The following is a 13,170-nucleotide window of genomic DNA, read 5'->3' on the forward strand; positions in this document are numbered from 1 at the left end:
ATATAACTGTTTTTATGAAACCAGGCCTTGAGGAAACACATACGTGCTCTTCTGTTCTTAAACTCTGCTAAGCAGAGGAAGAACTGACATGAGTATGAGGAACTAGCCCAGGCTGAGCTGAGGTGTGCAGAGGGAAGTGTCCTCGGCTGCAGGACTATGTGGCAGGGACTAAAGCCCAGTGATTACAGGGTAGCACTGTTTCCTGAAACAAAGGCCTACCCTCCTGATCAAACCTCTTTGCCTTAGGAATACAGCTGGTTGTATAAAAGCTTCACAATCATCTTACTCCATTTTCCTTCTCTGTCACCCCCCACCCTCACTTTGAAATCTTATTTGTTCATAGAGGACCAGCCAAATGCTCCTCTTTCAGCAAGCCCTCCCTGGTGCCCGCTCCTCTATTCCACTGTGTGTTCCTTATATTGGAACATGAAATACGGGAGCTTTTATATTCATTTCAACCCTGTAATGTAGCAAGTTGTTTTTCCTCTGCCTTAATTCAAGCATAAGAGAAGAGATGGGAAACTAGTCATGTGTTTCCCTCACTGTGGCCTCAAGGATCTTAGCATAGTAACCAGATACACACATAAAATTAGACTTTACTTAGCATATTTTGAAGAATATACCAATGACAATTTACAGCACCTATTTAAGAAACACAAAGATTACTAAATAATACTTAGTTAAATCACAAACATAGATCTCTCTGCATTGTCCAAGCAAGAGTCCGTTATTCCTGTCAATACAAAAAAATACATTGTAACCATTTTAAAAAGGATCCAACTAAAGTCAACCAATATATGAAACCTCAGCCTTGGGCACAGTCTCAGGGACTGCTGGCCCAGGTAACAATATACAGTCACAAATAGGATTTCATTGGGGTGTGATGGGGTTTCTCTTGTTGCGGAGAGGAGGAGGATAAAGTCCATTCCTTTCATGCACCTGAAGGTAAGTTGTGCCAATGGGAACTTGGCCCCAGGATTGGGGTTAGACAATCCTTTAAAAAGGCACTTTTAAATTACAAATAGTATTTTTTAAAAGGAAATATTTAAATTTAAAATGTAAAGATTGTCTGAGTATATTTTTTCTATTCTCAGTTTCAAAAGTAGCACATAAAATTTGTTATTAAAGGCAGTTTAATGATTTAATAAGGGTGAATATATAATATAGTTTTCTCATTGTAATATTTTTGTCCTTAAAATATAATAAAATTATCTCACAGTTCTCTTGTCAGTTGCAAATATCACTGATATACAATTAGAATTCTCTAACACCTTAGCCATGACCCCAGAGGGGAATCATGGAAATCACCCATCCATGCCCCATTGTTGTCTCTCAGACAACCAAGCAAAGGGACAAAACCACAGCAGTCTTTTTCCTGGATTTAGGTGCTGCTCTTGGGGGCGGTGGGGGCAGGGATAGTTGCAACGTGGATCTGCTAAGTGCAAATCCTGTCACCTCACAGTCAGGTACTGGCTAAGGCTGGGTCTTGAAAGTGCAGCATTCTTTTCTTCTAGCTAGGAGGACTCCGACAGTCTATCCAGAGGTCCTTGATTCTTGACAGGGAAACGATTGTCTTCTTTGATTTTGCATTCTTGTACATTCAGTTCATGGAAAACAGGCATACAGGTGCCAGGTTTGTTGTGGAGAACTGCCAGCGAGGACGTCAGTCAAGATGATTGATTCATATTAACAACCAGTCAAATCCGAATAAGCTCTTGTCTGTAATATGCTGTACCGGGGATTTAAGGAATGAAAGGCACCACTTCCTGCTAGCTCAACTTTGAGCCATCTTACATATCTTGTAGTATACACTTGAAAAATAAAATTTAGAAGAAACAAAGATACTATGTTCTATTTCAGAAACTGACCAAGATGTTGGTCACACATGGAATCTGCATGCATTTAATTAACTAACTTTACATGTACATACTACTTGTTTTTTTTTTTACAATGACACTACCCACAAACGTACACAATCTAATATCTAGCACCTTATCTCCAAGAACACTTACACTTTATATACAGTTATAGCTCACATTTAGAAGAATTACTACAAAAGTTTCACATCACTGAAACAGGACAATAATACCAAACTTTTAACACTAAAAGTTGTAGCACAGATGAAGGGGGGAAAGCCACTCATGTTTGAAGCACCGAACTAAGATCAATCTTGTTTTTGACTATGCTTTAGACACAGGAATGAATCCTGACATAGCGAACCTCCTCTGAGTGTACAAGTTACTGTGGTTTCCCCTTGGTGTGTATACTCTGAGATATGGAGGCTTTGAGAGGCAATGATGGGAACACCTAACTCCTATCAGCAACCTTCGTTTGCCTTGAGGATTCTTATCCTACTTACCAAAGAGCAGTGAACTGGCCACTGAGATGGCAGTCAGTGGCTGAGTTTAGTTGATTTTAGCTGTCCTAGTTCTTCCTCCAGACAGTTTCATTGCTTGTAGCAGAAATGTGCTATAAGCAAGCTGGGCATCTGCCAGAGAGGAAGAGACTGTATAGAATTGGAAAGAATGGATGGCAAAGGCTTGCCTTCTTTGGGAGTTTTAGATCATGGTCTGTTATCCTGCTCATGCCTGTCTCTTCATGCCTAAGTTTGAAGGGGCTTTGAGCGGCCAAGAGCACCAGTCTAGCCCATAGAAAATAAGAGATAGGGAGGAAGAGAGTTAAAGCCACAAGTGACCATACTTTCTCTTCTTATCTTGCCTCCTGGCTAGCATCCAACTAGTCTTTTAATCCTTTATCTGCTTTAGAAGGAAAAGACATTTGGCTTGGAGAAACCTCTCCTGACAACCTGTGGTTTGTCTTCAAGAGAAATACAACAAAAACGACATTATGAAATGGATTTTTTCCTCAAAATATGTAACAGGGTAGTTAAGAGAGAAAATTTATAGTTCAGTAGGTTACACTGTTACTCTCTGTGTCACCCTCATGATCTCAAGTGTTTTAGAGATTTCAAATGATCAGAGGATGCGTACTTGTTTTCTCCTCTGAAGGCTGTGTTTCAGACACTTTTAAGAGATTTTTGGCAAAGCCTAAGAAAGAAGGCTTTTATTCTATCATTCAAATTTTTTTTCAGGTAGTATGAAAATTTTTTCTGAAGTAACTTTACCTAGTTTAATTGGCTAATTATATACAAAATAAGGCAATGTTAGGCACCTTATAATTTTATAGATGAAAGATTTTTGTGTGTTTTTGCTGAAACAATTAGGCGGCATCTATAGGACTTAATATGTCTTCATAATGTGTCAAATAGGGCGCTTTTTAGAAATGAGGTGCCTAGTTCCTCCTACTCATGAAGTGGCACTTTTCCTTACCTGTTGAATTTGAAGCAGGTTTCAAGTCATCTCTAAACTGGGTCGGAGGTGGGCAGACAGAAAAGTACCTTGAATTGCTGGTCACTCCTATGGTTCACATCCTTCAGATTCCATGGGCCCCAGGTCTCTGTGAGTCTCACAGCTCTGGGTTTGGAAGGGATGGACGGGGAAGTGGGTGAGCACAAAGAGCTTCAGGCACAGGCATTCCTGAAAGGCCAGCATAGCAGGGGCAGGGGGTGAGCCAGAGAGGACAGTGGGAAGGAATGCAAGAGGTAGGTAGGTAGCCAGAAGTGCACAGGACTTGCCAGCAGCTGGTATGTGTAGTATCTTACAGAAGAAGGACCCTCACCTCACAGAAGTCACAGAAGCCCAGGGTTTGCTCCTTGTTACTGCTTTGATCTCATTGAAATTGGTGTGTTAGTCACCTGCATGCAGCTCCTTGGCAAACTAGATGCTCTATTATTCTTAAGTAAGGAAATCATTCCATTTAAAATCACATCATTTCGAATTCTGGTTTTTCTGGCCCCTGTACTTTAATGGGAATTTTTACTACACATATGAAGTGGCCTTGGCAAAGGAATACATCCTCTGAAAACATTTAGGGAAACCAATTGCACATGAGGATCTGTGAAGCTAACGATGACTTTTTTTTGTGGGCTTTCAGATTTTGAAATGGCAAAACAGTATGTGCAGTAAAACCTCATTAAGATGACAGTGCTTTATTAAAAATACCAAAAAAAATTTGAAGTTGCTATCTTCAAGCTAACCAGAGGCCCTATTTATTGTTCATCAGGAAGAAAATGTCATCAAAGCAGAATGCTCTTAATTCAAAAGTCTTTTCCAGCATCTTACTTTTAAAAGGACTTTTTCACCTTTGAGGAATCCAGTTTGCCAAAAGAATGGACAGAGACTAAAAAAAGGAAAAGGGAAACTTTAGAAGGAATTGGTGAGTCTCAGCATCCTAGAGAATGTTACATATGCTGTGAGGTGGACTTACCACACTTGTACAGGCTCTGGTTCCATTTGGATTTTGGATTTTGGCAAACAATTTTCTGATACACTTTAGAGGGGTTGAGCTTTAAAAATAAAACAAGAAGTTCAGTTTCAACAAAATGTTGGAGACACTTACGCTTGAAGTCCTTTTTGCTGCCCAAAAGCCATTTTCATTAAAACGACAGGCTAAAGCTTCCTTGAACCCCTTTGGTCATGACAGTCTTACAAGGCAATACCCCTCCATCCACAGAGGATGGATCATATAAGCTGTTTCTGCACCTGGGCATCTCTTAAGGACAGGCCATTGTAAGAGTCCAGCAATAAACTGGTATAATAAATTCATGGCTATTCACTTGCTTCACAAATTTTGGTAGAAAAATAAACAATTTGTGAGACTGAATTTCAGCCAGAACACCTTGTCTGAATTACCACATGGTCCAAATTTATGGAGTTGACATGAATAGTTTCCACGGGCATCCTGATTTGACAGGTCAGCTGGATATTACTTAGTTTTATGCTATCTTTTTTCCCCTACATCCTGAATACAACAACCCCAATTTCTCAAGCAGACATATTCATAGCCCAAATACACTGCTGTTTACCCCTCCCCCTTGAGAAACTCATGTTGGAATCTGTGAGGAGGAACAGATAAAAAGAAATGTATATGAGCTGAACATTTATATTAATGAAAATTTGAGTCTTCATAAAGACATAGTAATCACATTAGAATGAAGCTAAACTCTGAATATGGCCATGCTTAAACAAAACCAGTTGGTTAACTATTTTGTTCAACTAAATAGTCTTTTTCCCATTTGAACAGTGGATTTCTGCATGGACATTTAGTTGGTTGTGGAGTTGCTTTAATTTTAATTTCAGGAGGAACAAAACCAGGACCTTTCCCATATTTTGGCTCCATGTTATTTGTTCTGTACCCTCTAAAATGGGTATATCTTAGCCAAAAGAGATTCAGGCTTGAGATGTGAAAAAATCTTTCTTTGTATTTACTCTATGGATAATTTAGATATTTATAAAGATTTTTCTCAGAGATAAATTTCATGTGCAACAATTAGAATATGTGTGGCCTGAATGCTTTGATTTGTGGATTGTTTGGAATATGGCAGATGTATGCTAGGTATTGTAAAACCATCCTGTCATTCCTCAGTGGATTACATTTCTCTCCTATATCTGATGGATATAGAGCTTAAAAGCTTTAGAGAAAACCATGGTATTGGTGAGGGAATGAAAATCTTCACCCTGCCTTACTTGTTTCCATGTGGAGATTTTTGCCTAGGAATTCGTGAATGCAAAAGTGATTTCTGATGGGCGTATGTCTTGATTGGCAGTGTGAGTGTTGCAGAACTTTGACCACTTCAACTCCATTTTTCCCCTCGAAATACTCTTTGACCAAAAAGTTAATCTGAAACAAAACAGGGTAAAACAAGTGATTGGAAGTTCTGAAACCATCTTAAGAGCATACCGATTCAGCCATGAAGGGTAAATTGGAAAATAGTTGCATGATTTCTGTCCTACTATTATTCAAATAGGAGGCAGAAATTATTTTCATCTCAACTGACAATTTTTCACTTTCATGGAAAGAGCTCAGTCCTAGCCCACATATTCCCCAGGATTTTAGAGAAAAAACTCAGCAGGTTAGCCCAAAGAATGTGTTCTTCATCTCTCCCCTTGGACTAACTTCCTTTTTCATACATGTCATTCCATTTAGGCGATCAAGAAACATTCTTGTTCTTGGTATTCTAACCACACAAGGCCTTTTGTGGTATTTTGCATGACAGTGTTTGTGCCCAATTGCAGGGCACTCCAGTTCACAATTTGGTTCATATGCTCATCAGTCTGTACCCTGGGCTCCGTGGATGATTGGGTCCATTGGTTTTCCTTCACTTGAACATAAACTAACCCCTGGCCTATAAGCTTCTGACCTGAGGGCAAAATAGTCTTTAAGTCCATAGGCATCAACTTCCCTCTTCCCCTGGGCTAAAGCTGGCATGTTGTAGTTCTGGGGAGAAAGGGAGAACACCAATCACAGGTCCAAAATAAATAGCCCTTGTTGCTTTACAAAATTTAGAGCCTAATAATTTTCTGGGGGAGAATTTTCAGTTAGAATCCTCAAGTCCATGCTTTGAGGGGCACACCTTAAGGGAAGAACCCAGTTCCCAAGGCTTCCAAGTATTTATCTACTTTGTGGTGGAAAAGGATTTGTGTGCAACACCTTTGCCTGAAATGTATGAGTCAGCATTAATGGGAGTATGGGTGGTCCACTGAAAAGAAAGCTGCTCTTATTTTCTGTCTCATGGACAGTGCAAGGTTTGCATTAGCACTAACTTCAAGGCGAAGTAGCAGAATCATGGGAGGGAACGATCTTGCCTTCAGTTCCTCGCTCTGATCCAGCTTCACTTCCGTGCACATCTGGGTGGCTACCTTCTTCTCTTGAAGACTTTTGCTTGCGGAACAGCCTCTTCAGCATATCCTGGATTTCCTTCTTGATGGTCTTGTGCATGTACCCATAGATATAGGGGTGAATACAGCACTGCAGGAAGAAAAGCCAGATTATTACAGTGATCACCCACTGGGGTACCTTGGTTTGGACATCTACCCACACAGCCAGAACTGCTAGGAAGCAGTAGGGCCCCAGGGACAGCACGTAGGAGAAAATGATGAGGAAGATCACTTTAGCGGCCTTGCACTCATAGCACCTGGGCAGAGGTGGGCGGCTGTTGCTGATCCGACGACTGGGTGGCAGGTTTTCTGGGATGTTCAGGGCTTCGATGTCACCCTCACCGAAGTTGATGTCATCCTCACCAAATTCTATGTCGTCTTCGCCCAAGCCCAAGTCGATGTTGCACTGATGGACCTCTGCATTTGCGCTGCTCTCCTTAGCTTGAGTGCCACCTTTCTTACCTTCCAAGCTGCCAACACTGACCTCCTCGCTGCCCATGGCCTCCACGATACACTCACTCAGCTGCACGCATCCTTCCTTCCCCTTTACGATGCTGTGGTTGGCTTCCATGGGGTCCTCTTCTGCCTCTGCGCTACTCTCCTTGGCCTTGACCTCACCTTCATCCTGGCCATTGAACTTGCTCTCTTCCTGGAACTCACCCCTCTCTGCTCCCGCTTCATACTCATTTTTCACAGAGTCCTTGACCCGCACCTCCAAGCTGTGGCTCTTGACGCTGTACAGCAGGGCGTGCTGCTGCCGGGCTGCACCGAACACCACAGAGTAACAGGCTATCATGACAGTCAGTGGGATGACGATGAAGGACACCACGCTGAGAACCATGTAGCTGGGGCTGGACCCCCAGATCATGGAGCAGAGGGCATTGCGCTCATCGAAGCCAGCCTGGCCCCAGCCATAGAGTGGGGGGGTGCTCTGCAAGATGGCCACAATCCAGGTGCCATAGAGGAGCATGTAACCACGGCGATGGGTCATCTTGGATGGGTAGGAGAGGGGATGGATGATGCACAGGTAGCGATCTATGGACACCACGACAATGGTGTTGACACTGGCGAAGGCAAACAGGTGAGTGAGGCTAACCAGGGCTGTGCAGAAGTGGCTGTTGAGGGGCCAGAAGAGAGGTACAGAGGTGGCCACAACCCAGGGGGCCACGAGAGCAATCTGCAGCAGGTCGGTGACGAGGAGGTTAAAGATGAATCTGTTGGTCACCTGCAGCAGCTGCGGCTTGCGCTGCAACACAAGCGCAAGGACTATGTTGCCTACGAAGGAGATTGCAAGGAAGATGAGCAGCACGGTCGACCTGATGATGCCGTGAGCCAGGCTGATAGGAATTTTGGAAAGGGGTATGCATGCCTGGGTGGTGGTGTTCTCCTCCGTGCTGTTGTCGCAGGTGGGTGCCATGGTGATGGCGGGCAGATGAGAGGCAGGGAGCCAACTCAGTGTGGGCACCGGTGGTGGGCAGCTCAGGGGTGCACCGCACACAGTGTCTATGCTGGGGATGAAAGAAACACATGGGCGGGGTGAGTCCCTTGGCAGAAGGTGAAGCCGCGGTGGCACCCAGCAGCCCTGCTGCAGGATCCCTCCCTTGCACCCTTGCGCAGTCGCAGCCTCAGCCCGGGGAGTTTCCCTGGCTCTGTCTCTGGCTCTCTGTGTCTCTGCCTTTCTCTCTGCAGGTCTCATTTCTGTCTGTCTCTCTTGCTAGTGTGCGCTCACACTCTCGGCATCTCCCACCCTGCGTCTGGAGTCAGAGTTCTGGTGTCTCTGGCTAGCTCTCCCACTGGCACATGCGCGTGCACTCTCTGTACCTGCCTGTTCACTAGCATAGATCTCTATCTCTTTCTAGCTTTTTGCAAGGGTGCGTTCTACCTCTAGGAGTGTGCCTCTGTGTTTCCTCTAATGTTTTCCCTCTGACCTCTCACTCGATCCTCTGTTTCTGTTCATCACTCAGTAGCACGTGCGCAGTCTGCTCCTTCCCCCCGTGGGTCGCTGTCATCTCCTTGTCACTCCCGCCTCTCCTCTGTAGGTCTTTCACCAGCGCACTTTCTCTGGAGCGGTGTACAGGTGCCTCCTTCCTTGTTTTTCTCCTAGTCTCTTCGTGTGTGACTCTGCCTGGAACTGTTTATGTTGTTCCCTAGTGTTGCCCCCTCCATAGAGTCTCTCATCTCTCTGTTCCTATCTCAGTGGATTTCCCTGCTAGTCATTCATCTCTGGGGGTCCCTAGCAACCTGCTGGCTATCACTAGCTGTAGGAGTGTCTCTGCGTGTGTCTGGGCCTCTCTCAGGTTCCACGGGGTCCACATCTACATGTCTCTCTTCTCCGGTCTCCCTCTGTGCTTTCTTTGCCCAGGTGCTGAAATTCCGGCTGCATCACTTTGGCGTGGTGGCCATCCCTGGTCTCTAAGCTGCAGTTAGTCTAACCCTCTCTGGCTCCCTGCTTTTCCAGCTATCTCTGGCACGTGCACTCCCTACTCTTGGTTTTCCTGTCTCTTGCTTCTTCCCACCTTGGGACACTTGCTAGACTGTGTCATCCATGTTTGAGTGTGAGAGCCCCACTTGCCTCTCTCCACGCTTCTTCCACAGCTCCTCACCTCGGTTTTTCTCGGGCTAGATCTCTGTCTCTACGGATCTCTGTGCTCCTGTGGACTTATTTTGTCATGGAAACCAGCGGCCTCTGTGGCCACCGTGGGCTCTGGCGAATTCAGCGTCCAGTTTCTTGGCAGCGGACAAGGATCGGGCCCAAGGAGAATGCCTGCTCCCCCCCCCCCGCCCCCAAATTCAGCATCCTCGCACCTCGCTCCTTGTCCGCTGTGGCGCGGGGTTGGGGACAGGGGGAGACGCGCGAAGAAGCACGCATACCAATGGTGGGGAGAGTCTGAGGGGGACAGCGATGCAGGGACCAAAAGAGAATGAGAAACAGAGAAAGAACGAGAGACGTAGAGAAAATTGAGAGAGAGGAAGAGACTCAGAGTCAAGGAAGAGCAAGCAGAAGCAAGAGAGCGAGCGCTAAAGCGGGACACCGGAAGAGAGCGGGGCAGAATGTCCCCGAGCCCTGAGACACAGCGCGGGACTGAGGAGAGACTGAAAGAGAGAGAGAGAGAGAGAGAGAGAGAGAGAGAGAGAGAGAGAGAGAGAGAACAAGGAAAGCAGTTGGGGAGCAGAGAAAGAAAGGAAGAGGAAAACCCCAGGGGGCTGGAGGGGCGCACGCGAAAGCGCGAGGGAGCGGGACAGCGTGAAGGTGACAGCGGGGCGGAGGTCCAGGCCGCCGCCCTGAGCCGCCGCCGTCGGGCTGCTGCAGACGGGGCGTCCGCGGCGCCGCGGAGCTCGGGGCTGGCTGCGCACGCATGGGGCCGCGGCGGCTGGAACAGAGCCGCGCCGCGCCGCTTGCTTACCTGTTGCTGCCGACGGCGTGGGCTGCGGGCGCTGCGTCCCTCGGGCTCGCCCCGCTGTTGTGGGGCGCTGCTCCAAGAGCGGGCGGCTTTGAGCTCCCCGGCACCAGGCGGCGTCCGCGGCGGGTGCGGGACACAGAGGCTGTGCCCGCACGTCCGACCCGCGCGCCGCGATGCGAGCTCTGAGCGGCGGCGGGGGCGCGCGGCGTCTTAAAGCTGCGCGCTGTCCTCACCTTGCGGCCCCCCCCTCGGCCCCCGCCCGCGCCGGTGACGCACGAGGCCACGGGCGCCCAGAGGAGCGGGGCTGGCGGGGGCGGCAGCGCGCGGCGCTGCAGCGGAACCCGTCGGATGTTCTCGCCCTGCGTCCCACCCCGAGCGCCCCAAGCTCACTAAGATCTTTGAAAGTGGGGACTGTCATCCGGATTGATTTTTGCGCAAAGCCAGTGCTTTGCTAGTCCAGGGATTTGGGGCCAGATTGCGGCCACAGAGCTGCACAACTGTTTCAAAGGGAGGGTTTAGACTCTGGCCTTGACTTCTGAAGACCCTCGAGGATGTACGAACTGTCCCTGAGCGCAAAAGAGGAATCCTCACTTTAGCATGAATGATTTTCCATGAATTTGTTAGCTCCCAGGCAGAGTTAAACAGCAACATCTTTCCTGTAGGTTTTGAGATCATTTCATAATTTCGTAGATGACAGGCTGCGTTGTTTTTTCTTTACCATATGATTTGATTGAAGTCTGTTATAACTCTCTCTGAACCCTCCCCCTCAAGTTGTTTACACGGAGAATACAACGGAATCCTTATGGCTTCCCCAGCCTGAGAAATATTACTAATATTTTTATTTTTATAGAGACAGAAGCAGAGGCCAAGAGAGTTTACTCTACTTGTCCAAGTTGGAATAAATAGTGTGCTAAGACATTGTATTGTTCTCCCTCAATATGTATTGAGTGCTTGGCACATATCAGGCCTGCAAGGCAACAGGACAGGAGGCACCCTCTCCCAGCTCCATCCTGTGCCCCAGGACAGGGAAGTGTCCAGGCAGAAGTCCCAGATAGGGTCATTTACATCGGGGTTCCACGGGAGGAGGAAGCTTTAACACAGGAGAGTGGAAAAGGGTGTTCTGTAGGAAGGAGTTGTGTCGACAGGTAGGGCACAGGAGCCAGCTGGGCAGAGTGGCTGCAGTCTGCTAAGCCAGGGGCTGATGCTGAGGGTGCTCCAATGCCAATCTGGGGACTTCGTGCTACAGGATGAGAGAGCTGTTGAAGATCTGTTTTGTTTTGAACAGCTTCAAAGATACACAAGTCTAATGAGGTCAATCAAATAAATGCCCATCCTGTTGCCACCACTCAAACTGAACAATGACATATTTTGGCGTTCTTATTCACTGATGATTGCACGTTGGGCAATGTGAGGAGGTTGTTTTCCCCCTTGGGGTCTCCCAGCAGGACTAGGGTGGGAGCCAGTGGGGTGTTGGATGGAGAAAGCAGGAAGGAGGCTGTAGGCAGATACAGGAGATGACTCTGAGCAGGCCACACAGAGAGAGGGCCAGCGCAGAGACTTAAAGAGAGACAAAATCGATGGTGGCCAGGAGCGGGGACCTGGAGGTGCTGAGGATAGTACATGGTGCGCACAGGATACTGAGGTGGTGCCAATCCTTGCTCTTCCCATCCCTGTCCTGGGCTGGGGAGGTGAGGCAAGTATATTTTCAGGCCCCAAGATGCTCTTTGGTTTCCAATCCCACTTACTCTTTATAGCGTTTGTCCCCCTCCCCCACCCACTAGGCCTGATTTTATCTTCCCAAGATTGAATGGTAAAAACCTGCTCATTTTTTCCTGAAGACAGTTTCCATGATAATCACTCACAGTTACTACTTCCCAGCTTCATGTTGGCCATGGTGCAGAATCCTGGGTGACATGCGCTGTCCAGTAGAGGTTGGTTCAGACTCAATTATTTTACAGTCAAGCTGTTAGAAGTAGTCACAGACAAAGTCCAAACCTTCTTGATCTTTTCTCCTTTCTTCATGGTTTTGAGAGTGCCCCAGGCTGCCAGGACCTAGTACAGGTCTGGAGAAAATGTCAAAGACAGGTGCCTCAGAAGGAGGGGCTCATGGAGTCTGCAGTTGCATTGAGCAGTAGTGTGTCAGGTGCTAAGGAGGCTGGTAGGGAGTGAGAGACCCTGGACAGGATGGGGCTTCTGCAGATGAGGCTGGGGTGTTTTGCTTGCAGAGATACTAGGAAAGCCAGAAAATGCCAGGACAGAAATGCAAACCACTATTCTTTATAGGAGAGGTTTGAAGGTAGCAGTTAATTCTCAGGTATTTTTTTTTGTACCCTCCAGACTAGCTGAGCTGATTTCCTTGAATTCTTCATTTCCCTTCTTCCTTTACCTTGCCTTCCCTTCTTTTCCCTTCCCTTCCTTTCCCTTTCCTTCTTCTCTCCTATTTTTTCCTCCTCTCCCCTCCCCTGCCCTGCCTTCCCTTCCTTTTCTCTTCCCCTCCCTCCCTCCCTCCCTCCCTCCCTCCCTCCCTTATTTCCTCTCTTTCTTTTTTGAAATACTGGGAATCAAACCCAGGGCCTTCACACTGAGCTATATCCCAACATTTTTAATTTTTAACATTGAGACAGAGTCCTGCTAAGTATCTAAGTTGCTCAGCCTGGGCTCAAATTTGCAATTCTCGTGCCTCAGCCTCTCAGAATGCTGGGATTATGAATTTAGGCTACCAGGACAGGCTGTCCTTGAATGTCAAAGAAATCTAAGTACCAACTCCCTAACTGGGAGTCCTCTTGGGGAATGTGGGTTTGACTTGGAGCCCTGTGGGCTTGGATTTTGATGGTTTGCCTGGCTAGGCAGGCATTTATACCACTGAGTTAAATCCCCAGCCCTGGGTTTTGAGGGTTTGGAAGAGCCCTTCAATTTAAAGTTTCATTAGATTCTGGAGAGGGACGAGATGGGGAGAACATGGCATGATGGCTCAAGAAGCTACCAATTCCCCA

At 46.9% G+C, this 13,170-nt stretch overlaps 1 protein-coding gene across 1 annotated transcript; it reads right to left on the reverse strand.

Moving 5' to 3' along the window:
• Positions 1–576: 576 nt before the first annotated feature.
• Gpr101 (G protein-coupled receptor 101) lies at positions 577–10,351 on the reverse strand. The gene is made up of 2 exons (XM_023562847.2): positions 10,181–10,351; positions 577–8,284 (listed from the first exon to the last, which is right to left on the reverse strand). The coding sequence occupies exon 2, from the start codon at positions 8,191–8,193 to the stop codon at positions 6,664–6,666; it is 1,530 nt and encodes a 509-aa protein (XP_023418615.1). The 5' UTR covers positions 8,194–8,284; positions 10,181–10,351; the 3' UTR covers positions 577–6,663.
• Positions 10,352–13,170: the final 2,819 nt, after the last annotated feature.

This window comes from Cavia porcellus, unplaced genomic scaffold (genome assembly GCF_034190915.1).
Source record: "Cavia porcellus strain 051 isolate PalLab524CR breed Dunkin Hartley unplaced genomic scaffold, mCavPor4.1 scaffold_3, whole genome shotgun sequence".
Taxonomy (NCBI): Eukaryota; Metazoa; Chordata; class Mammalia; order Rodentia; family Caviidae; genus Cavia; species Cavia porcellus.

Excerpts from the sequence above, each read along its gene's own strand:
- Gpr101 (XM_023562847.2), bottom strand. The coding sequence starts at position 8,193 with ATGGCACCCACCTGCGACAACAGCACGGAGGAGAACACCACCACCCAG.